General features: G+C 32.1%; 1 protein-coding gene and 1 long non-coding RNA gene across 4 annotated transcripts in view; one reads left to right on the top strand and one right to left on the bottom strand.

Annotated features, from left to right (window-relative positions):
• LOC126882986 (transcriptional repressor p66-alpha) overlaps positions 1–27,140 on the bottom strand; it is a 104,157-nt gene that overhangs the window by 9,703 nt on the left and 67,314 nt on the right. For 2 of the 3 annotated variants that reach the window (XM_050648132.1, XM_050648134.1), the window contains exons 5-9: positions 15,709–15,777; positions 12,715–12,807; positions 8,170–8,380; positions 6,893–7,032; positions 104–365 (exon numbers count right to left, since the gene is read on the bottom strand). In XM_050648132.1, coding sequence (XP_050504089.1) covers positions 104–365; positions 6,893–7,032; positions 8,170–8,380; positions 12,715–12,807; positions 15,709–15,777 — 775 coding nt within the window. The remainder of the gene's footprint in view (positions 1–103; positions 366–6,892; positions 7,033–8,169; positions 8,381–12,714; positions 12,808–15,708; positions 15,778–27,140) is intronic. The other variant, XM_050648133.1, reaches the window with a different exon arrangement.
• On the top strand, positions 19,661–22,044 carry LOC126882999 (uncharacterized). Its single transcript, XR_007697448.1, has 3 exons — positions 19,661–19,863; positions 20,309–20,570; positions 20,879–22,044. It is a non-coding gene; the product is annotated as an uncharacterized LOC126882999 (long non-coding RNA).

The raw sequence follows: 27,140 nt of genomic DNA, 5'->3' as shown, positions 1-27,140 counted from the left end.
TAGTCAAACCTAGGAGTGCCTGAAATTCGGGCTTTGACTATAACATATCGATATTAACCGTTTTTTGAAGGTTATTGGATTCGTTAATTAATTAAGAACTTACTTCTTAAGATTTGTTGATGCAATGCCTGCATAGCTGCTGCGTTCTGCTGTTGTGTGTATTTATCTTGTGCGACCGAAGATGCGGAAGAATGACTGGGAGGATGCGAATTCCGTGGAGGAGGCGGAGTAGGTTGAGGTGGGGGTGGAGCAGGTGCTGGAGGCGTAGGGGCATGTCGCGGAGCAGGAGTCGGAGTTACAGCTTTCGGTAAAGCTTCTGGAGTTACTGGTGACGGAGCCGGACTGCTGGACGTAAACACTCCATTCTGAAAACATAACAAAATCGATATGAAAGAAATGGTTTATTATAAACTGCTTGTCAGAGAAAACGAGCCACCAACAAAATTTAGGAAATTTTTGATTTTTTTCTTATTTATATCGAATTAAATCTATTGTGTTAGGTTATTCCATGTCAAATCACTCAGGCAAAAACTTTTGGATCTCCGATTTTTCTTAAACTTGGTGTATAGCTTCTGTGGGACGTAAAAATAAGACATTTAAGGTCAAAAAGTCTTCTTCTTCTTCTATTTTTTCTCAAAATGTTATTTAATTCGATTTTACAGTGATTTGGTGTTTATTTAAACAATTTTGCATTTTCTATCGTGAAGTATCAATTGAAAAAATAATATTTTAATAGAAGGGACTCAAAAATGTCATTATAAGGAATTATAACAAGTTATTTTGATTCAAAACACGTTTTTAATCAAATTTTAATGTAGAAAACGTTAAAATACATTTTCCTCCATTCCCAAAATACATCATATTATTCGATTTGGCTGAAAACTTACCCATAGATAGCTAAAACATAGGACTTGTAAGTGGTTAAAAGGATTTGAATAATTTTACCACTCTACATACTTTTTGAATCAAAAATTTTATTCTCTTAATATTTTTACTTAAAAAAGATATACTACATTCACCTCGCTAAACTCAACCGTTTTCGAGATAAACGCATTTTAAATCTGCGAGGCAACATATTTTTTTGCTTAATCATCATTGTAGTTACACCCGAAAAATAACTTAAAACCATAAAAATTTCCAAAAATGTATCGCACATGTCTTCAAATTTGCGATACAATGACATAAATATGAGAACTGGCACAATTGTTATGGTTTCAAGGTGATTTTTCGGGTGTAACTACAATGGTATTATGCAAAAAATTATGTTGTATCGAAGATTTAAAATGCGTTTATCTCGAAAACAGTTGAGTTTAGCGAGATGAATGTAGTATACCTTTTTTAAGGGGATGGGTATGTATTTTCGGCTGCAATGCTATTCAAATGGGGAAGCATTTTTTTCGAATCCTGAGAAAACTAATAAGTATTTTTGAAAGATTTAGCAGAATGAAAGATTACGTTCTTGCCGAGGGCCGAAAATTCCTGAAAACTTCTATAATGTTTATTTTAATAAATTACAGGGGTGAAAAACTAAGAGAAAATGTAGTGTGATTTTTAATTTCAAATATCTCATTTAAAAGAAACTTTTTATTTATTCTAAGGGACTTTCGGCCCTAGATACTAATTTATTCTTTCATTCTGCGTTTAAATTTTTTAAAAATATTTATTAGTTTTTTCAGGATTCGACAAAAATGGGACACCATGTCCGTGGTGATATTTTCCAAATCGAACATTTGCTATCTTTGTCATACTACGCATATCTCAAATAGAATATGATGACAAGACACAGTGACAGTTTTAAATATTTGACATGGCATCGGGGATATTTTGAGTTGTTGATTAAATAATATTGAGAGTGTATTTGATAAATAATTGATTTAAGACGTAAACTTAATAGAAAGTTATTTATTGTTTATTTATGGAAGATCCAAGCAGAGAATACATCAGATATTCTGTGATACAAGTATTTTTTTGTTAAAGATGTTCAAAATTGTAAGCGTACCATAGTAACAATATATTATTAAAAAATCATTTTAACACTTTTCCTCTTTTCTCGATTGAGTATTAGTTTTTGTTGTACATATAAATTATTACAATCACTGAATACATAGTTAGTGAAAAAATTATCACATTTATTAACTGAATTAATAATTTGCAATTATACAAATAACAGTTATATAAGAACATTCAAAAGCCATCTCTTTAAAGTTAATGATGACATTGTCAAGTAGAATGACATTCTAGTAATGTTTACATATCCACACCAGTGTGAATTTTACTACACGTAATTTGCCGTGTAAAGAGAGAAAAAGTAGGAATAGCCGTAAAATATTTGCGAATTATGTACCGATGGTCTTAAGTAAAAATATTAAGAGAATAAAAGTTTTGATTCAAAAAGTATGCAGTGTGGGGAATAAAAAAATTGATCATATTAAATGAGCGCTAAAAGACGTATGTGGCGCCCTCTGGGTAATACATCATTTTTGGTGGCGAATTTAGATTTCTCACCCCAAAAAACTCCCGCTTCCCAAATTTCGTGTTGTTATCCCATGCCCCTTAGTAAATATTCAAGAATAAATAAAATAAAAGTTCAACTTTGACACCCTGTATTTTGGTTCTTATCAACTTTCGTACTAAGGTAGTTAGCTTAAATCGACCTATTTTATGCTCAAGAATCTAAGGTTAAGCTGTGGCGCATTCTTTACCAAACACCCTGTATATTAAAGAGAATAGGAGACAAGATACAGCCCTGCCTTACTCCTTTCTTGATTTCAATTTTTTGGTCAATGTAGATCCTACTTTCACTTTAGGTGTTTGACCCCAATATGGATTCGCTATTGTTCGAATGTCTTTGTAGTCGATTTCGATCCTATGGAGTACTTCAATTATCTTTTCGTACTTTACATTATCGAATGCTTTTGCGTAGTCTATAAAGCATATGTACAGTTGAGTCCGGGAATCTTTACCCGTGCGTCATCCTTTAAAGCATACGAAATAAGTCGATGATAAGTCGGAAATTGAAATTTACTAAACGCAACAGCAAGTGACAGTAAGTGACTTGCTGCTGCGTTTAGTAAAGGACATCGCACACACTTTATGGAAAATATAATGTCACTCAAATTCAATAAAATTTATACGATTAGATTCGTTTTAATATAACGATCAATTCTTATCATTGCGCCAACTCTTAATTATGATTAATTACGGCGCAAATTGCAATTAAAGTTTATCGAAATCACATTTTTGGAGTCCATAAAATGTTAGTTTACAATCATTATTGCTCTGAGTGCTATTCATAACAGCTTAAATCCCGCTGGGCCTAAGCGGATTAGTGAAACTAATCCGCTGATTTATGGAGTACCGAAAATCTGGGTATTTTAAAATATTTTTTCTCTCTCTAACTTATGTACCTACCCATTTGATTTCAGATTTATGTATATCAATTTCTGCTCTTATTTTTGAAAATAGAGAGTTGGCGCAATGATAAGATTTGATCGTTAATTTAAAACGAATCTATTGGTATAAATTTTATTGAATTTGAGTGACATTATATTTTCCATAAGATGTGTGCGATGTCCTTTCAAATTCCGACTTATCATCGACTTATTTGGTATGCTTTAAATTTTAAATGATGACGCATGGGTAAAGATTCCCGGACTCAACTTTACACGTCTTTGTTCATATCTCTGCAGCACTGGATGATTACCTGTAGACTAAAAAGTGCTTCTCTTGATAAAAATCATTATCAAGACACTTAACTACACTTCCGGCCAAAAAAATTGGGACACCTTAAAAATGGGTCATTTTTATTGTGTCGAATCTCCTTAACCTGTTGCCCGATTTTAGTGATTTTCTTAACATGTTATAGCCTTATTCTTTAAGAATCTCAATATAGTAATATTGTTGCTAAACAGGTAAATGTCATTGTATACCGGGTGTAACAATAATACTGTGTTTTTCCTTGAGGTTCGGAACACCCTGTGGAATATTCTAGCACTTAAAAAATATTGAAATTAAAACTCAATAGTAGCCTTAAGCTCTCTTAACATTCTGTTTTTGACTCATTCACTTATGTTGGATAATAAAAAAGATAGGGGCTTTAACAACTAGCCATGTTCTTCATCAATACAGGGTATTTCTAAATAAGTGCGGCAACTTTAAGGGTTAATTCTGCATGAAAAATAATGGCAGTTTGCTTTATAAACATATGTCCGTCATATAAGATATAATTCCGTTGAATTTTTTCTTACAAACTGACGATTTAGTTATTGCTCTAAAACTGGTTGAGATATGCAAATGAGATTTGGTAGGTTTTAAGAGGTAGTTATTTCACATTTCTTGACATACAACTAAAAATTTTATATTTACCATTTCCGTGCATACAGCTAATATGACTGGGTAATATGACCCGTATGCACGCCAATGGTGAATATAAAATACATAATTGTATGTCAAAAAATGCGCAATAACTACCTCTTAAAACCAACCAAATTTCATTTGCATACCTACACCGCTTTTAGAGCAATAAATAAATCGTCAGTGTGTAAGAAAAATTTCAACATCCTGTATCTCGGAAACGAAGCATTTGCAGACATGTTTATAAATCAAACGGTCATTATTTTTTCATGCATAAATACCCCTTAAAGTTTGTCGCACTTATTTAGAAACACTCAGTATTGATGAAGAACATGGCTAGTTGTCAAAGTACCTAACTTTGTCATTATCCAACATAAGTGAATGGGTCAAAAAGCAGAATCTTAAGAAAGGCTAAGGCTACAATTGAGTTTTAATTTCAATATTTTTTAAATGCTACAATATTCCACAGGGTGTTACGAACTTTCAGGAAAAAATACAGTATTATTGTTACACCCGGTATACAATGGCATTTACCTGTTCAGCAACACTATTACTATATCGATATTCTTAGAGAATAAGGCTTTAACATATTAAAAAAATTACTAAAATCGGACAACAGGTTTAGGGGATTCGCGACATTAAAAATGACCCGGTTTTAAGGTGTCTCGATTTTTTAGCCATGAGTGTATATAGCAATGAACGATGCAGCATGCAGCAAGTAAGGTAGGTCTGAATATTAATTACCAAAAGGCAATTATGTAGAAGACGTCGAACTTGAAGATGTTGACAGCTACATATACCTTGGACATATGATAAAAAAATAACAGATAATCAAATTGCTGGGAAGCTAAGGAAAATAACTCTGGGATGGGCATATGGGAATAACATATGGAAAACTTCATGATATTTATTAAGATATAAGATTTAAGATAAAAGAACCAAAAGGAATATCAGTGTGTAGCTTCCTGTTTGTCTGTTTTATTGTAGTTGTCAAATTATTTACATGACAAGTTGTCAATTTATTGGGATATTAACAACATTCTTTACTATAAAAACAATTCGCCTCAGTAGAAAGGAAGAAGCACTATAAATTCCTAGATTACGATAACGACACAATTACAAAGACAGGACTTTCATCTAAAAGAGGAACGATGCAGTATCTTAAATAGGGAACTTGCATAAAATTTTAAATTGGAAAAAAATGGTATAAATCACAACAGAACATAATTTAGAACCTGTATTTCGGTTATTACCTGTAATTCGGTTAGATAAAAAAGTTTTGTTTGTCTTTAGTTTGGCCCCTAAAGACGACTAAAAATTCAACTTATACCAGCCACCCCAAACCGCGTCGTGACGTCACGGGGTTGTATGTTTACATTCTACACCAATTGTATATATAATTTTAAATTAAACATTATAAACGTTAGTAAAAAATACAGTTATGTCACGTTAAAAGTGTTTTTGATCGTTTGAACTATTCATAGAAAATTTGTACTTTTACAAAATGGTTTTATTTTCAATAGTAAACCTTCTTTCCTTTCCTTCAAAAACTGTATCAAACTACAATCTCAGCAAACTGGTATATATTATTACAACGACATACGATAAATGTCATTAGAATATAAATACTTTTACTTTATTCCCCGACGATGAGCTGACCAAATACCCAAGTAGGTGGAGGCCAATAAACTAAAGAAGAAGAAGAAGAATATACGTAAATATAACCATAAACGGAACCACATAGTTAAACTCTGTGACGTCACGGGTCGTTTGAACTATTTTAAGATATTTGTACTTCTAAGTTATTATGAGTTTTTGAAGCGTGAAATTTTGTAAATCTCATTTTTATACAAAACTGAACATTATTATGTAATAAAAAAAATGTGCAAGTTCCCTATTACTGCTTGTTTTGTTTAATATGCAAACATTTTATAAAAGTGCTTCTCTAGATAAAAATCATTATCAAGACACTTAACTATATAGTAATGAACGATGCAGCAAGTAAGGTAGGTCTGAATATTAATTACTAAAAGACAATTATGTAGAAGACGTCGAACTTGAAGTTGTTGACAGCTACATATACATTGGACATATGATAAAAAATAACAGAGATAATCAAACTGCTGGGCAGCTAAGGAAAATAACTCTGGGATGGGCATATGGGAATAACATATGTAAAACTTCATGATATTTATTAAGATATAAGATTTAAGATAAAAGAACCAAAAGGAATATCAGTGTGTAGCTTCCTGTTTGTCTGTTTTATTGTAGTTGTCAAATTATTTACATGACAGTTGTCAATTTATTGGGATTTTAACAACATTCTTCACTATAAAATCAATTCGCCTCAGTAGAAAGGAAGAAGACTGTAAGACTATAATCAACCTAGATTACGATAACGACACAGTTACAAAAGACAGGGCTTTCATCTAAAAGAGGAACGATGCAGTATCTTAAATTACTGCCTGTTTTGTTTAATATGCAAACATTTTATTCTTTATTATTTATTTTTTTTTGTTTTGTTACGAAACATACTCACTTGTGCAAGTCTCTGCTCTATCTCTTGCTCCTGTTGTAAAGCTTTGACAAAAGCTGTCTTCAACCGGTTGGTGTGCTCAGCCTTAAGCGCTTTCTTCACGTTATTTGTCACACATTGCTCACAGATAACTGATTTAGACCCTAAAAAATGCCTTAATTAGAATCATGTACATCATTTTGAATTATAAAAATTACGATAAATGAATGAAATGAGTTTTTACTTATTTCAGTCTTATTATTACATTTAGACCTTTTATAAAATCGATATCATAATTCTATAATGGTAATTAAAACTCGTTTGTAATAATGAAATAAAATTATAATTATACAGTGTTACACCCCCCTTCTATTAACTTATTTATTGTTAGCACATAAGCAAAACGCTCAGACAGATCGATTTTTAAAATAATAATAATAATAATAATATCGTATGGCATTTTTGCCGGGGAGATCCTTTCGGATAGTTCCAGCGCCAATTACATCTTTAACCCTGTTTCAAGTAACTAGTGTCGATGTACACTAGCCCAGGGGGACCGACGGCTTAACGTACTCTCCGAGGCACGGTGAGACGGCTCGTGTCATTATTGGAAATGAAAATGGTTTGTCTTTGGCAGGGATCGAACCCACGTCTACTGGCGTATGAGGCCAGCGTTTATGCCGTTACCCACGGCCGCCGCTTTAAAATAATCATAGTATATTATAGCATCAATGTTTAGAACTTTACGCGATCCCTCTTCAGGTGACAGTCATACCATTGATTTTTTTAAATGGGAAAGTACATCATGTGACACCTCATTTAGAAGCTTTTAAAATACTGATTACAAAAATGTATAATACATTAATACTTTTTAAGAGCGTAGGCGCAAAATTTCGGCCCAATACTTTTTAAATGCATTCATTTTTTTAGAATCCTGAGAAAACTAATGAGTATTTTTTAAAAATTTAAACGCAGAACGAAAGATTACATTATTACCGAGGGGAGGGCCAAAAGTCCCTTAGAATATACCAGACTCTTAGACTCGACATGAATAACTGAATAAAATAAGTCTCACGAAAGAGGTAATAGATTTTAAGTGTGGGCCCAAGACCTATAAAGTTAAATACACAGAAATAAACTTTCTCACCTTTTTTGTTTTTGTGTGAAAAAAGAAAAAATCTTCAGTCAAAGAAAAGATAGCGAGGTAAATCTTCATCACATACATATTTTTAGATAAGACTTACAAAGAAATACTTTTGATCCTAATAAATAACCGTATACAAAGTGTTGCATTCTCTTACCTTTATTCTTTTTACTCGATTCCCATTTCCAGACCGGAGTAAAATCTGATTGACACTGACTACACGCAAAAGTCTGTGGAGGAAGCGGTATTTTCGTTTCCTTGGTGAGGAAATCAACCACGTGTTCTAAACCTACAAGATAAATAAATTCAGTGTTGCTCGGATTAGGTATGAAGTGCATCTCGGGAGGTGGTGGTTTTGGTGGAGGTATCTGAAAAAGAAAATTGAATTAAAATGTTAAATAAGTTGCCTATGTGAGTCCATAGTAAATGAAATAAACAAATAGACTTACACAAAATAACTTTTATTTACCCCAGACGACCGATTTCGATCTTTACAATATGCAAAGCATCATCAGGTCTCTGTACAGTAAACTTTAACTAATGCCGATACAAGGTTTGTCTTTTTAGTTTTGCATATAGCTGCTTAGAGCAGTGTTTCTCAACCTCTTTTTATCAGGGACCGGTAATACTTGGATAATTTTTAGCGGACCAATAATGTTTTCAAATATTTATTATCTACATGTTTCGTAAATTATTATTGAAAACTAAAATTACAAAAACTATTTTCACAACATTTTTCACAGTTTAATGGGATTGCTGCTACCGTTCCTTCTGTATAACAGTGTCCATGTCGGGTTGTAAACTGGTTAGTGCTAATCGAAGTGACGTGTTTATCAACAACCGATTCCTCGCTTTGTTTTTAGTTGTCGTCATTGCCGAAAATCACACTTCACATAAATATGTTGTGGCAAATGGGAGCACCATCTTCATAACCTGGTTGTGAAGACTGGGATATTCTTCTTTCATTTTGATACAAAATTCATTGAATATCATTGTCGAAAAATTTACCTTCAACGTCAAATCATAACCCAATTCTAAAAGATGTTGCTCTTCATTGTTTAATTGAAGGTTTTCATATTCTATGAAAGGATTTGTTATCCATAAAGTCCTCTCAAGTACACCGATGTATGTGGGATACTCTTCAAGCCCATCATGCAATGCTTGTAAATGGATACAAATTGTTGCATTAAGGGCCGGTACTTTATGTCTCGATTAACAGCCCGTTAGTTAACGGAGGTTCAATCGGGACCTCTTTAGGGTCTCTTGCGTTGTAATAAATGCAATTAAAAGTATTATTATAATTATAAATAAGTATAATAATAATAATAATTGCATTTATTACAACGCAAGAGACCCTAAAGAGGTCCCGATTGAACCTCCGTTAACTAACGGGCTGTTAATCGAGACATAAAGTACCGGCCCTAAGTTTTATATATTTTAATTATTTTTTGGTATTTAGGAAAGTAAGCGGAGAATATTTGAAAATTATCTTATTTAACTTGCGTTAACCAAAACTGAATCTTTTTCTTAAATGCATATATTTTGTTGTGCAAATTAAATACATATTTGTTGCACTACCCTGAAGACTTAAATTTAAATCGTTAACGTAAAAAAATATGTCGCTCAGGTAGGCCAGTTTTGCGGCCCATTGTGTATCGGAAAAATAAGTCGATCATGAAGATTTTTTTTTCATTTAGAAATATCTTCACTTCTCTTCGTAATTCAAATAGTCTTGGCAATACTTTGCCCCGAAACAACCATCTTACTTCAGCATGAAGTATTAATTGTTCATGTTCTGCGCCTACTTCTTGGCAAAGTATTGTAAATAATCTTTAATTTAAATCGCTGTTCTTAATAAAATTCACGATTTTTGTAGATTCGCAAAGAACATCATTTAGTTCTGGTGACAAATTTCTCGTTGCTAAATGTTGACGATGTATGACACAATGAATGTGTAATTATGAGATCTGAGGACGACACTTCTTGAATTTTTTTAGCAACACCACAGTGCTTTCCTGTCATATTAGCTGCTCCATCAGTACACAGGCCAACGCACTTTTTCTGCTGGATGTCACTGTATCCGAGCGCGAAATTCACAGGGGTTTGCAAATGCAACATATTTTCTGCGGACTGGCCAAATTTTTCCATGGACCGGCGGTTGAGAAACACTGGCTTAGAGGGCGCGACCAATAAAACCTTCCTACACAAATGTAACCTCAATATTATATAAATCCAAAGTTTCAATGCGATACAACAAAATTAATTTTTGAAACTAGTCAGTCGGTCGAAAAATTGATCTTAGTATCCTTTCAGACTAAGACACTGGTGTCTGACACCGGTGTCCGACACCGATGTTCGCCACCGTGCAGAAAAGCATTGTTTTAAATGAACGACTACAGACGAGCCACTTTTGGGTGTCTGGCTGATTTTAGTGGCTCATGTTTTGCTGCAATTGAAAACCGGTGGCGGACACCGGTGTCTTGGTCTGAAAGGGTACTTAGCCGAGAACATTTTCGAGCAATAATTTTTTACAGTTTTCCGAGAGGATTATCCCAACAGCAATGTCTCGCTAAAATGGTTTCTGTGTTTGGGAATGAAGCATCACACCAATCAACTATTTCTCACTGGTATTGCGAATTTCAACGTGGTCGCTCCGGTTCTAGGTCAATTGCTCGAATGCAATTGCTCGAAAATCAATTGCTCGACATGAAAATTGCTCGAAATACAAATTGCTCGAATAAAATAAAATAAAATAAAATAAAAAAGAGAAGTATATATCTAAAATATTTATTCACAATAATCCACAAAATATCCACAAAAATCCAATACATACCCAATAAAGAAACATTGGTAATGGGTAAGCATGTTAATGGGTATTTAATGATTTTAATCTTTCCCTAATACCCAGAAATTATTATAATACCTAATTATCATAATGAGAGAAAATCAAAACCGTTATTTTTCTTATTATTTTAAAAGTTCAAAGATAGTTTTGATTTGTAATAAATACTTTTTCCACCTACCTCTACCGAAAGTATACTTTTCCGGACCTGATTATAGGGAGCAAAGTTGTACTTTTCCTCCCTAGGTAGGAAAAGTAAAAGTGACGTCATGGCATTTCATTCATGAAATATAACTTATTGACGCCCTGTACAATATCTATTTTCTATTACGTAAGTATCTATACATTTTAACGTTTATTTAAAAACACTCTGTATTTTGCAGAATGGTAAAAAACAGTAAATTATTATTCTGATTTAACAATGTTTACATTAATAACTTGTTTTATATTTGTCAGTTGACAGTTATATTGTACCTACTTGTTAGTTTTAGTTATAATAAATTTTGTTGGTTAGTTACATAAATAAATTAAGTAAAAATGAAAAAATGACTTGTTATTTGAGGAAGGTGGAAAAACCATATGTATAACATGGGAGTAAAGTGCCTTTTTCTCCCTTGAATGATTACTGCCCTCCGCTACGCGTCTGGCAGTAAACTTCATTCTCGGGAAGAAAAGTAGCACTTTCCTCCCTTGTTATACAAATAGCTATTTCAGCATAAATTAATATACTATTATATATGTGACATATCCCATAATTTGTCCTAATACAAAAATCTTTCTTATGTCTATATTTTGTATTATTTTGAATGAATATTTTAGATATACATATAATTTTTTTCTTTATTCGAGCAATTTGTATTTCGAGCAATTTTCATGTCGAGCAATTGATTTTCGAGCAATTGCATTCGAGCAATTGACCGGTTACCGGTCGCTCCAGTCTCGACGAATCCAGGCCAGGTCCACCCAAGACCGCCATGTAAACCGGGAGATAGAGGCATCTTTGGGCATTTCAAAGATATCAATTCAAAATATCCTACATGAAGAACTGGGTGTTACGAAGTTGGTTTCCCCTTGGATCCTCATTAGCTCACAGAAGCGAGTATTGGTATCGAAAAACATTGGAACGGTTTAAGAAAAGAGGCTTATAAAACGTTTATAGTATTGTTAGTGACGATGAATCTTGGATGTACTGCTACGAACCGGAAAATAAATGCCAATCTGCTGTGTTGGTGTTTCACGATAAGGAAAAACCAACAAAAGTGATCTGTTCTCGAAAGTGTCAAAGAAAATGGTTTCAACTTTTGTGTCAAAATCTGGTCATGTGGCAACAATTGCTTTAGAAGATCGAAGAACGGTTACTTCTGATCGGTATATAAACGTTTGTTTACCAGCAGCTCTCGCGAAACACCAAAAAAGCAACACACAACGGCGAATCATTCTACATCAAGACATGCATGTGCTCACACTGCCCAAAAGATAATACGAGTTTTTGGAGCTTCAAAACATCGAATTGTTAAACCATCCACCGTATAGCCCCGATCTAAGTCCCAACAACTTCTTCACGTTCCCAAAGATCAAGAATTCAATGCGTGGGCAGCGATTCCAGTCGCCAGAAGAAGTCATCGATGTCTTTAAAACACCGATTTTGCAGGTGTTAACTGAAATAACTGGAATACTGGAATAACTGTATTACCAATTGGTTTGATCGTATGCAAAAGTGTATCGATCTTGGTGGGACATATTTTGAAAAGCAATAAAGTACCTACTTTTAAATAAAAGTGATTGTGAGCAGGTCTATTTGTTTATTTCACTCAAAATTGAATTAGTTTATTATTGATAAAATAATAAATGAATAAATACCTGCAGTAAAGTTTTTTCTAACTGCTTTCTAAGAGCTAATTTGGCAGCAGCTTGTCTTTGAGCAGGAGTTTGATTATCTTCTCTTGTCCTCTCCTAAAATGAAATAGTTTTAGAGTTGCCAGATCAAACAAAAATGTAGATTTTGCAGAAATATTATGCAATAATAATATATGTGTAGACAGGAATTGTTCGAAGAAACAGTAAGTTAAAGAAAAGATTGGAATAAAAGATAAGTCCAAGACGAAATTTTTTATATTTTTCAATGTCTTTGATTGCATCCTTTTGTTTAATGTACTTTGGTAAGTTAAAGTCCATAACAAACAATAATGAGTAATCAGAAATTGTATTCTCATTGTAAATAGAATAGTTATATCAAACTGTCAGATAAGACTTGGCAACAATGTTTCTAAGTCCAAAAGACGTGCATCTTCGTCGTATACTACTTTTTTTTTATCATCGGCGCATCTCGCGCTTCGTCGCTATTTTGGGCTAATAGTTCAAGCACTAAGGCTCAAAAAATATTAAGCAATAATATGTAAGCACTACGAGCCTAGTACGCCCATGGCTTGATGTACTATTTTCTTCCATTCCCTTTTGTCAGTCGCTTTTCTTTCCCAGTTCGTTACGTTATGTCTTCTCATATCTTTAACTCCGTTACTCCATCGTGACTTGGGTCTTCCTCTTCGCCTTTTCCCTGAAAAGGCACTAGGTAGTACCATTCTGGGAATTCTAGATGGAATCATTATCTGCACAATCTAAGTGTTTGCGCCTTAATTACTGCTAATATGCTAGGTTCTTGATAGAGCTCAGTTCGTTATTTGTTCTTCTCATCCATTGTCCTTTTAAGTTTTTCCCACCAAAGATTTTGCGCAGTATTTTCCGCTCCCAAACTAAAACTCTTGGTGTTTTTTGTTGTGACCCATATTTCATTATTACGGTCTTGTAGGTTCTTAGTTTTGCTCCTCGAGATATATTTTTGCTTCTTAACAACCCATTACATATATAGCGCGGTTGGCCGACATAATTCTTTTCTGTATTTCTTCTTCAGTTAGGATCTCTTGTGAAAACAGTTCCTAAGTAGGTTTTTCAACTGCTTCGAATTTATATTGTGTTCCCTTCGCTGTTGTCATTGTTATGTATTGCTCCCGAACGAATTGCTTATACGCGCAACGTATGCTTGCAACGTATTTGTCCATTCCATATACTTTGTTTTTGCTTCATTTATATACAATCCTTTGGTTGCTGCCCTCTCTTCGAGTTTCATGACTGTTTCAATCAGTTCTATTTTGCTTGTAGCCAAGATTACCAAATCGTTCGCGAATGATAAGCACTGATGTTTTTTGTGGTAGATCAGACCTGTTCTATTAACGTTTGCTTCCTGTATAACCTTTTTTAACATTATGATAAACATTATAGATGGTAATGGATCACCCTGCCGCACTCCTTGTTTGACCTCATCCTTGTTTATCTTGACTTTATTCATTGTTCTTTGGAGAGTTAATTTTATAATTCTAATAAGCTTTGACAAACATCCATATCTTGCAATGCTGTGAATAGTTCTCTTCTTTTGACTCGATCGAAAGCCTGTTTAAAATCAATTAAAAGAACCATTCTTTATTGTATTGGTAACTTTCAGCCTGTATTTCTCGTAGTGTGAAGACCTGATCCACAGTACTTCTGCATTTTCTGAACCCACACTGATATTCTCCTATGCTTTTATCAACCTTCGTTGTTAATATACTCTTAATATGCATCGCCAATATTTTATGAGTTATGCTGAGCAGCGCTAAGCCTCGATAATTCTGAAATCAGCCATATTTCCTTTTTTGTGAATAGGGCATAGTATTGCTTCCGTCTCTGTCCATTCCTCAGGTAGTATTTCTTGTTCCCGTATATCTTCAATTAGTTTCTGGATTTTATCTACTAACTGATTTCCTCCAAATTTGATCATTTCAGCCGTTATGCAGTCGCTTCCTGGTTCATTTTTAAATTCTCGATGATATTCTGAATTTCGCTTCTAGTCGGAGCCTACTCTTCACTTTGTTGGTTTTGTATTTCATTTACTAGATCCCTTGCTTCCTTGTCATTATCATCTGTCTGTTCAGGTCCATTTAAATGCTCATCAAAGTACTGTTTCCAGCGTTCTAATATGTCTGGTTCTCCCATATCATTTCTCCATTTTTATCTTTATAATGTACAGTTGTCGGCTGGTGTCATTGTTTCTCATTTTTATCCCTTGGTAGAGGTTCCTAATTTGATTATTTTTATAGCTTTATTCTATATTTTTCAGCTTAGCTTCAAAATATTTCCTTTTTCTTTCTCATCGTAGTATTTTTTGGTTTTATTTCTTTGGTCAGTGTAATTTTTATGTGCTTCTCTTGTTCCTTGAGTTATCATTTTTAATCGTAGCCTGGAACGTTCTTACAATTCTTGTTCACATTCTTCATCAAACCATTCTCTTTCGTTTTTTCTTTGTGTTATCATTGGTGCTGGAAATATTTGCTGCTTCTTTTATTGTCCTTCACTTTATAACCACCTGGTACCGTCAGTTAGTATTTAATTATCGCAACTGTTGAAATTTTCGGGTTTATCGTTGGTGAAAATTCAAACACTTTAACACTTTCAATGCCACGTTGCCACTCCAACAATTCGCCATATTAAACAAATGAAAGTCATATCTGTTTTCGAGAAAAAAGAAAAAATGTTTCCAGAGGTGTGGTTTCCAACCCCTTTTTACCCCTACAAAGAGGGTGGCCAATTACTGTAGTAAGTGTATTACTTATATGATATCCAGCAATAGAACCCTGGGTACGCCTTATCTTACGATCCAAATCATCAGGGCCCAGAGCACGCCAAATAGATTCTATTTGGCGAGCTCCCGCACCAGTACTTACTTGAAAATTACGAAAGAGTTATTAGTACAGCTACACATAATATATTATTATTACTTCTATAATTAACTGTCAAAACTTAAAAATAGATATAACAAATTACCTCTTGAATAAGGTTAGGTTGCATAGGTCCGGCATGCCCTATTCCTTTGTTTTCTACTCCACTAACAGTCTGAGCAGCATTAAAATAAAAGAATTTAATATTATTTAATAAAATGCAGTTCTTTAATAGTGCTGAAATAATCACAGGTTTTCACCTCCGATTTCGTTAAACCTCCATCCATTTTCATGAAAGTGCGTACTTAGAAGATACCTCAAGAAATAAAAGTGACATGGTGCCAACTTGCGATTTTACCCTGTGGGTGGATGCCACCCTTTCTGAAGGGTGAAAATTATTTTATTAAAAATAATCCCCTAAATCGATAAAGGGACAAATTCTAAGCAAAATTTGTTATATAAAGTTATTAAAATAAATCAATAAATTTTGAATTACTTACTTGAAAAACCTTCGGCGAGTACTCATATCTAAATATTTAAGCTTAAATAACGGGAAAACAATGCATTTTATAACATATACTTACTAAAAACTTGTCAAAGTACTCAGGAACACCTAGCAAATGAGCTCCAGAAAAAGTTGATTGCATCGAAATTAAGCAAGTTATATTGACAATAATTTCGAATTTTTTAGGAAAAAGTAAAAAATAAAACCTACGCCATTTCGACAAAAATTAAAATTTATAGTAATCCCTATAAGACCTCAGCACCCCTTTGGCATAAGTAATGACATCAAAATTTTTAATCGTTTTAAATGCATATTTAAAAAATTAGAATATTTCAAATTTTCGTGAATTTAATTTTCTTTTGATAATAACTCCAAAAATTACTCGATATCCGTAAAAAATAAAAAATGATAATAGAACTAAATTTTAGTTTTATTTAGCAAATATTTTAATTTTATTATTATTTTTGTGGAATAAAAAATAACCGGGATAGAAACGTTTAAAGCCTAAATTAAAGGGACTTAAAAGAATAAATTTAACACCATTTTATAGCCCTTGAAATTACTTTTTAAATGGTTTTTAGTCGTGAGTTTTTGAAAAGTTTTTGGAGCATACATTTTAATGCTATCAACTTATTTGGGAGCTCATTTGCTAGATATTCCTGAGTACTTTGAAAAATGTTTAGTAAGTATGTATATGTTATAAAATGCATAGTTTCCCGTTATTTAATCTTGAATACTTAGATTTGAGTACTCGTCGAAAAAAAATATACATTAAATTATCTGTAACTCAATTTGAATTAATATTAAAGGTTTTTCAACTAAGGAATTTACTCGATTTTTTATTAGCTTCAATGGTAATAATAAACTTTTTGTAAAAATTTATAGTTTTTGAGTTATTCATAAAAAACCGCTTTAAAACATGAATTTTTTTCCCGGAAAATAAAATTTTTTGATCTTTAATAACTCAAAAAGTATTGATTTATTTGAATCACTCTATATAAGAAATTTTTCTTAGAATTGGTCCCTATATCGATTTATGAGGTTATTTTTAATAAAGAAAAATTTCACCCTGGCGAAGGGTGGCAACCACCCTCAGGGCAAAAGCGCAAGTTGGCACCATGTCACTTTTATTTCTTGAGGTATCTTCTAACTACTCACCAATTTTCATGAAAATCTATGGAGGTTCAACGAAATCGGATTTAGTAGTAGTCCAGGGCGCATGCATCTGTTTTGAGATGGACATTGAGAGGTGACTCAAATTTTTTGCAGAAATTGCTTGAAAATAACTCAAATAATAATATTTGAGTTATCCTCCCACTCAAAATGGTCCGGAACATTGTTTAAATAATCAAAATGTCAAAATATGAAGGAAAAATTCGATTTTTTTATTGGTTTTTTGATTATAGCTTTAAAACTATTCATTTCTGAGAAAAGTTGTACTGAAATAAAAGTTGCGTAATTAAATTTCCTATAATATAGAAATGGTTAAAAATTAAAAAAATAGTCACCCTTGTTGCAAAATAGCAATAATTGCGAAAAACACCATACAAAAACAAGTATTCGCCTTTTACGTTTTTCAACAGTTTATGATACACTTAGGACCGTCATATTTTACCCAGAAAAACTTTATGATACAGTAAAACAACACTGTAAATTTCATTAAGATCGGTTTAATAAATTTTGCAAAATAAATTATGCAATCCAGCTTTCACAAAAAAAATTATTTTTTTTTAAATGTTGCAGGACTGAAAATAAAGAAGATAGCAAGTTGAATTTTTTTTGCTTATAGAAGTGTACTGTACCTCTTTCATTTGCAATTTACAAAATTAAAATCGACTAATTACAACGGCGTCAGGAAATTTTTTAAATAAACATTAATTTTTGGTGCTACGCGCAGGACAGCGGTGTTTGATTCACACAAGTTGATTTCCACCAAAATTTCTTCCAATCTTTATCTAATATATTATTTTCTTACTCTATATTTTGTTGTATTTTAATATTTTAATTCCACAAAAATCAAACTAATTTTATTATTTGTGAAATATTGTTTAAACAATTGCATAGATATGTTTAAAAATAATAAACTTTTATTCTCGAAGTTAAAATATATGAACAAAGAAAGTTTTTGATAAAAAAGTGTTATTTCCAAAGGATAGAGTATGTGTTTTTATTTTGCAATAAACAAATTTATTTATTTATATCGAAATGTAATAAAAATTAAAATGTATCAATCATTATCAAAGGTCACTGAAATGCCCAATCAGAGCAAACTATCCGCTGTCCTGCGCGTAGCACCAATAATTAATGTTTATTTAAAAAAAATCCTGACGCCGTGATAGTTAATCGATTTTACTTTTGCAAATTGCAAATGAAAGGTACAGTACACTTCTACAGCGTGTCTACTTAAGTTGGAAACATATGGGAAACTTTTTTGTTATGCATTTTATGAAAAAAAGTTATTCTTTATAAAAAGTTCTGCATGCTCTAAAACCTAAGATTCAAGCATCAGATATCAAATTTTGTCAATATTATACGAGGTATGTCAAAAAATATGAACTTCGTTCAAGAGTAAAGTACCTTTATTTCTCTCAATATGGAAAATTCTTATTATGAAAAGTTGTTTGGAAATATAAACTAAGATAAAATATGCAATTACATGCTTCTAATTGGAAAAAAATATTTCCCAAATTTTTCTCAAATTTGTTGATACTAACTTTGTTTTTATTTATTACACATACGATAACTCTTGTATTATTACTTTTACGAAAAAAGGTATTCTTTATAAAAACGTCTGTATGTCCTAAGACCGAAGATGGAACCATCAGATATTACATTTTATTAATTTTATACGAGGTATGTCAAAAAATATGAATTCCACTCAAGAGTAAAGTACCTTTATTTTTCACAATATTGAAAACGGTTATTAAAAAAGTTGTTTAGAATTAAAAACTATGTTTTAGTATGCAATAACATCCTTCTACTTGAAATATTGTGAAATATAAAGGTACTATAATCTTGAGCGAATTTCATATTTTTTGACACACCTCGTATAAAATTAATAAAAGTTGATATATCATGGTTGTGTCTTAGATTTTAGACCATGCAAAGCTTTTTATGAAGAATAACTTTTTTTCGTAAAATGAATAATAAACGAGTTATCATATTTGTAATAATTAAAAACGACGTTGGGTATCCATAAATTTGAAAAAAAAAATTTCAATTAGAAGTATGTAATTGCATATTTGATCTTAGTTTTTAATTCCAAACAACTTTTTATCATAAGAATTTTCGATATTGAGAGAAATAAAGGTACTTTACCTTTGACCGAAATTCATATTTTTTGACATACCTCGTATAATATTGAGAAAATTTGATATCTGATGATTGAATCTTAGGTTTTGGGGCATGCAGAACTTTTTATAAAGAATAACTTTTTTTCGTAAAATTAATAATAAAAAAGTTTCCCATATCGCTCATTAAATGCAACAACGTCATATCTCAAAAAATCGAATTTTTGAGTTATGTGGTTTAACAGAAAGTAAATTGTATAAAGTTTACTTTGTTAGATCGATATATCTGTAACTTAACAATTAACTGAGAGATGGCGCCAAACGATTGTAGTATTTCTGCGACGAGGTCTAAATTTTTACCGCAAGAGTGTTTTATTTCAGTTGTGGTTTGTCAGTTGAAGTGGCACGTGCTTACGCTTTTGTTTAAAAACGTGTTATTGTGTTTTATGAGGATATTTCACTAAAGGTAAGATCTTTTATTTGATAATATTTTATTTCAATAACGCATTATTTAGAATTAGTACTTTTTTCGCAAAAAAATGATAAACGTTTAGGTTTTAATAATTAAAAATATGACGCTATTGTTCTGAAAAAATATTTGTTTGGTGTATTATTTTTTCTTAAGACTTTATTACAAAGAATTTAATATTTTTTTTGCTGGAGGTGTCTGAGTTTTTGTCAACAATATGACTTTATTGTTACAAAATATTATTTAAAAATTTAAAAGGAATAATATTTATTTAAGGTTAGGTCAATCTTTAAACACAACTTTTTTCTCCATTTGGGATTGCAACCAATTGATTACATTAAATTTTACTAATTTTTAAATTTAAAACCAAAAATAATTGCATATTATGTTTATTTGTCTAATACTTTTTATTTGATCTAATTTAAAAAATATACTATTTTAGGCTTTCAACGTAATAATGTCCTAAATTTCGCTTAAAAAAGATTCAGCAGCTTTTAAAGCAGCAGCAATCTACCAATGAGGATGCATCGACCAAACAGTATATGTCTGACTACACAGTTTCTGTTTTTGAATGTGAAAATGGTACCCCAAAGAATATGCTCGACAATGATGAACAACAAAACAAACAAGAATATGAAACAAACGTTTCAGAGATGGACAATGAGTTTTTTTTGTAAAAAATCAAGAATCTTCAAGTACACTAGGTAAGTATTTTTTCAGTGGCTGTTCCAGCTTTTGGAAAAATGTGAGGGGGCGCGGCGTTGCGGTTTAGAAATATTGGTGCTACAAGGAAAATATTTTTATAAAAAAATTAGTTCTGAAACATTAAAATTAAAAAAATATAGTTTGCCTACGTATTTTATGTTATAATATGGAAAAAACAGTATAAGATTTAATGGTGTATTTTATTTGACACCTAGTCACTCCCATATAAAATTAAAAAATGCAAAAAAATTCAAAAATGGTATGATTTTGGAAGTTAATAGTGTTTGAAGATAATTATTTTTTACAGGTGATAAGAATATAGCTGTTCCTGGAGTTTCTAAGTCAACAAGTTCTTCATCATCTTCAAGCAGCTGTTGTAGTAGGTGTTCTAGTAGGTCTTCCAGTAGTAGTAGCTCTTCTTCGTCCTCTGAAGATTGTGAAGACATAATTAACGATCATAACTATGTACCAAAGAGTGATGAAGAATCAGAAGAGTGTGATAAAGAAAACCACGACGACGGTAATAATGAGCCTAATCAAACCTTATCAGCAAACCAAGACATTCCTATTCTTGTTACACCCCCAAAGAAAGGCAAGAAACGTCAACGGAATACTGAAAACTGGAAGAGAAATCTTACAAAAAAAATGAGAAATTGTGGTGAAGCCTACCAAACTCATTCAAAAAACAAAAAGATGAGACAAAAAAGACAAGTAAGGTATACGTGCAAAGATTGTAAACTCAAGTGTCCATCTAAATTTACCGAAGAGGAGGGAATACAGATTTTTTTAAGCTATTGGTCACTCGGTGAATTTCAAAAACAGAGAGAGTATATTAACAAACTGTTGGTACCAGTTGTACCCCAATATCGGTATATTCGTGTCGGAGGTACGAGAAAACCCAGAGACAAAAACAACGCATACTATTTTGTAAAAGAAGGTAAGTAGATTCGAGTTTGCAAAGTATTTTTTGCAAATACTTTGGACATACCTGATCGCATAATAAGAACTGTGCAAGAAAAACGGAATAAAGTTTTAGAGGTCCTCCTTGATTCGGACAAATGTGGAAGACACGGAAACCAGAAATCGCTAAATCCAGAAATTCGGGAAGATATTAGACAGCACATAACATCAATCCCAAGAATTGAAAGTTATTACTCGCGCCAATACATCCCGAATATTTATTGATGGTAGCCGCTCATTGGCAGATATTCATAGAGACTATATTGAAATCTGTAAACAAAGAAATAGACCTTTTGCAAGTTACGCAATTTTCCATGAAGTTTTTGTCAAAGAATTTAATATTTCTTTCTTTACACCCAAGAAAGACCTTTGCGAAACATGCGTATTTTCATTAAAATATCTAAGCCAAAATATTTTATTAATGTTTCTTGAACTGTATTTTTATTTGTAGTTTTCTTATTTTGTAACTTCTTGTTTTTAACAAGTTGACATATTAAAATTATTTGCCAAAAACTGTGTTTAAATAATGACAAGATCATCATATTTCAATTTGTACCTCTTTTACAAATGCATTTAAGTGACAATAACGTCACAAAATGGAACATTTTTTAATAATTTGATCTTATTAACCCTTAAAATTAAAAAACTCTTTTTTTTTCAATTTATTCTTAGACAAAACAATCACATTGTCTAATGGTTTTAAGCATTTTTTTTTTCAATAAATTAAAAATTTTTTTAGCAGCATCCAAAACTTAAAATTGAATTTTCTCGAAAGTAAGTTTTTTGAGATATGACATTGTCGCATTTAATGAGCGATATGTTTCCAACTTAAGTAGACACGCTGTATAAGCAAAAAAAATTTCTACTTGCTATCTGCTTTATTTTCAGTCCTGTAAAATTTTGAAAAGATGAATTTTTTTTTGCGAAAGCTGTATTGCAAAATTTATTTTGCAAAATCTATTGAACCGATCTTAATGAAATTTACAGTATTGTTTTACTGTATCATAAAGTTTTTCTGGGTGAAATATGAAGGTCCTAAGTGTAGCATAAATGGTTAAAAAACATAAAATGCGGATACTTGTTTTTGTATGGTTTTTTCGCAATTATTGCTATTTTGCAACAAGGGTGACTATTTTGTAAATTTTTAACCAATTCTGTATTGTAGGAAATTTAATTACGCAACTTTTATGTCAGTACAACTTTTCTCGGAAATGAATACTTTTAAAGTTATAATCAAAAAAACGAAGAAAAAAATCGAATTTTTCCTTCATTTTTTGACATTTTGATTATTTAAAAAATGTTCCGGACCTTTTTGAGAGGGAGGATAACTCAAATATTATTATTTGAGCTATTTTCAAGCAATTTCTGCAAAAAAAATTGAGTCACCTCTCAACGTCCAAATGTACTAATATTTTTACAGATGCGTCCTGGTCTATAGCTCATATCCATTTTCAGTGACTACACTATAACGATGTCTTAAATTACAGTATAATTTAACATCATAAATTATTTTGTATTTTGTTTTTAAATGCCGATAGGGTTCCAATTAACTTTGAATTATGTTTACGTCTTATTTCTTTTAATAATATTATTGTGAAAACAATACCAACTAAACAAATAGATTGGAAACGTGGCTATTGATAATTATTTAAGTAATATTACTACACTAATTACCTGATACCAACTAAACAAGTTCCAATGCTTTCATTTATTTTTATGTGCTTCATTTTTGTAACGTTAACTTAGAAATGAATAATTAAATGCAAACAATGTAGAGAGGAAAGAAAATCTATATTAAAATCCAAATCGGAAAAGATGGCTCGTAATTAAAAAAAAATGCTCAAACGAAGAGATGATTTTCGAAACTAACACTTATTTTGCAGAGTTGCCAGAATCGTACGTGTGAATTTATATAGATCATCAGAATCAAAACCTGCTAAATCCTAAATTTTTCGTTTTCCCTTTTTTACAGTTTCAAAGTTCAAGTATGTATCTATTAATCTACAGGCATAAGTTTTCGGTTCAAATCCGCCATTTTATCACATTTGTTGATGCCACTTTGATTAAGAAATGCCGAATACTTTTTGGGAAATTTACATTTTTAATGTTTTTTTAGTCTCCTGAAAAATTTCATAAAATGGATCTAGCACGTTTTGATTCTATAGGCCTCATTTATGAGTGCTACACAACTAAATATTACAAAGAAAAGCAAGCAATAAAATTTAATAAGAACAACACAAATTAGAATGCTCGGATGACTTTCAATAAATTCGAGGTAGTGGCAAAAAACTATGGTGTAAGGGTCAATGAAGAGAAAACCAAATAGGCCTGGATCCCGCGTACGAAAAAGAAGTTGATTAATAGCAAGCTGAAAATTTGTTAATAGCTTAACGGTGTCTAGTCGGACAAACTTTGATGTACGGGAAAACTGGAACAGGGGAAGTTTTAATTGTCAAACAGGTTAAAAATTTAGAACGTCAGACTACGAAAACGCCCCATGTATTTTGTCGGACAGAACATCTAATTGATTTGTTACCCTTTTATTAAACTCTCACGCAAAAATCAGACTGCTATTTATCACCTGTCATAATTCCTGTCATTTGACATGTTCTACGTGTCGGACTTATTAAAATGCCCAGTTGGTGATAAATAGCAGTCTGATTTTTGCATGAGAGTTTAATAAAAGGGTAACAAATCAATTGGAATTCTGTCCGACAAAATACATGGGACGTTTTCGTAGTCTGACGTTCCAAATTTTTAACCTGTTCCACAATTAAAACTTCCCCTGTTGCAATGTTCCCATACATCAAAGTTTGTCCGACTAGACACCGTTAAGCTATTAACAAATTTTCAGCTTGCTATTAATCAACTTTTTTTTGGTACGCGGGATCCAGGACTAAAATATATGTTCATTAGCAGACAAGAGATGATATAGAATAAGGCAAAATGTTCGGTCCGGTTCCGGTTCGTCCGGTGCTTATGTATGAGGGTCAATCTAAGCCAAGTGGTCCAAAGGTGGTTGCTTGACTATTTTCAATATTTTTTATTTTTCTATCTTTTAAACTTCAGTCTATAGAGAGTACAAAATTGCATTCATTTTATTTTTAAAAAACTTAGTTTGTCGATGACGGCCATTTTTGTTAAAGCGTGTCGATCATTTTCACGGAAAACATGGCTTCGCTCTTTAGCCAATATCTTTACTGAGGTTTGTCCTAGAACAATAAATCAAAAACCAAACTTTTTAGAAAAGTATGCTTTAAAAAGATTGCCTGTAGCATTATTTAATTTTAAACTACCCGTAAGGCCTTAAATGAACCTCAAACTTGGAAGAGGTAAACTGATAAAATTCCATTTTCAGCATTTTTTTAACAGCATACGGCAAGCCGATGATGTTTTGTAATTTTTTTCTGGAAAAGACATACGTACATACTTTAAATAAAACAAGTTTGAGCTTTGAGACTTGAGTAAATTTTTTCAAAAAAAATCTCAAAAATGTAATTTTTTGAAAAATCTCAAAGTTTGACCCATTGTATCCTTGATGGGCACGGATGAAAAAATTTGAAATTTGGCTGAATGTTAGCCCCTAGCAAGTAGAATAAGAAGTAAAAATTTGGAGTTGCAGACTTACGTCATAAAGGAGAAACAGGCCTGAAAAAATGGTCAAATTCAAAAAATTTGAGCGTTTGCCGGAAGGGTAATTAAAATTCAAATAAACTGTCTAATGAATTAAAAATAATGTATTTTCACAAGATTTCACAATGAATACAAATTTATACCGGGTGGGCCAAAGAAAAGAGTCCACCTCGATATTTGGCAATAGTTACCTATTAGATTTTAAGGAAATGCCGAAATCGGTCCATTTTTATTTTTATTATATTGCAACTTTTTGGGATACATTTCATACTACGTGACGTCATCCATCAGAGCGTGATGACGTAATCGATGATTTTTTAAAATGGGAATAGAGGTCTTGTGACAACTAAAAACACATTGTACTGCTGTCAGAAAATAGAAAAAATGTTTATTTCAGAAATAAACATTTCTTTTCGCTTAAATTAATACACAAACAACCGCCTCCCACCTACCTCTTGACAGTTTGACTGACGATGACACGTCATGGAGACGTATGACATATATATAAAAAAATTGTAATTTAAAAATAAAAATCGACCTGTTTCGGCATTCCCTTAAAATCTAATAACTGCCAAATATCAAGCTGAACTCTTTTCTTTGGCCCACCCTGTATAAATTTGTATTCATTGTGAAACCTGGTGAAAATAGATTAATTTTTATTTCATTAGACAGTTTATTTGAATTTTAATTACTCTGCCCGCAAACGCTCAAATTTTGACCATTTTGATTTTTGACCATTTTTTCAGGCCTGTTCAGACCATTTCAAAAATTTCATTTTTGAGATTTTTTTTGAAAAAATTTACTTAAGTCTCAAAGCTCAAACTTTTTTTATTTAAAGTATGTACGTATGTCTTTTGCAGAAAAAAATTACAAACCATTATCGGCTTGCCTTATGCTGTTAAAAAAATGCTGAAAATGGAATTTTATCAGTTTACCTTTTCAAATTTTGAGGTTCATTTAAGTTACGATTCCGAAAGTGGCTGCAGACTGCAGACCGCAAACTGCAGCGACAGTGTCGTCTGGGGTCATACCAATTCCGAGCAGAACTGCACTGCATCTACATAATAGCGACAACAGCATTGCACGATGGGAATTTATAATAGTATAGTATAATATTAAAAGTCGTATAAGTAGGATGTCAGACGCAATGAACAACGATGAATTAATGTTATATCTTTTCATGGAAGAAGAAGATGACGACGATCTTTTACTTTTGTATTATAAAAGAAAACGGAAGTCAACTAGGTCTCTATATAAGCTTGCGTCGTAAATAACTGAATATTTTGCTACAAAATTAATTAATTGCTCTTCTTCTTCATTTGAAATACTCATTTTCAAAAGAAATGCAATTTCTTTCACTTTTCAGTCAATTTGGAAACACCAAAAATACATGTTGTCGCTCTGCGGTCGGCGACACTACTGGGACTGGTTCTGGTGCAGTACTGCGGTCTGCGGTGGCGACGTTCTGCTTGCGGCGGCGACAGTGCCGCTCTACTCGACATACAGCTCATAAGAAACAATATGAACCAGTAGGTCTGTCGCTGCGGTCTTGTTCGGAATCGACCCTTTAAAGGCCTTAAGGGTAGTTTGAAATTAAATAATGCTATAGGCCGTTTTTTAGAGCATACTTTTCTAAAAACTTTGGTTTTTGATTTATTGTTCTAGGACAAACCTCAATGAAAATATTAACTAAAGAGCGAAGCCATGTTTTCCGTGAAAATGATCGATACGCTTTAACAAAAATGGCCGTCATCGGCAAACTAAATTTTTTAAAAATAAAATAAATGGAATTCTGTAGTCTCTATAGACTGAAGTTTAAAAGGTAAAAAAATAAAAAATATTAAAAATATTCAAGCAATATTAATTTATATTGGGTCCCTTGGCATGGATTGACCCATTGGTGTGAGACGTGGACGCTGACGAAAGCGATGGAAAGACACTCAGATGTTCTGAGAGAATAATCCTCAGAAGAATCT

Source organism: Diabrotica virgifera, chromosome 4 (genome assembly GCF_917563875.1).
Source record: "Diabrotica virgifera virgifera chromosome 4, PGI_DIABVI_V3a".
NCBI classification, from domain to species: Eukaryota; Metazoa; Arthropoda; class Insecta; order Coleoptera; family Chrysomelidae; genus Diabrotica; species Diabrotica virgifera.
The sequence above is the reverse complement of the archived record's forward strand: the minus strand, read 5'-3'. Positions and strand labels throughout refer to the sequence as shown.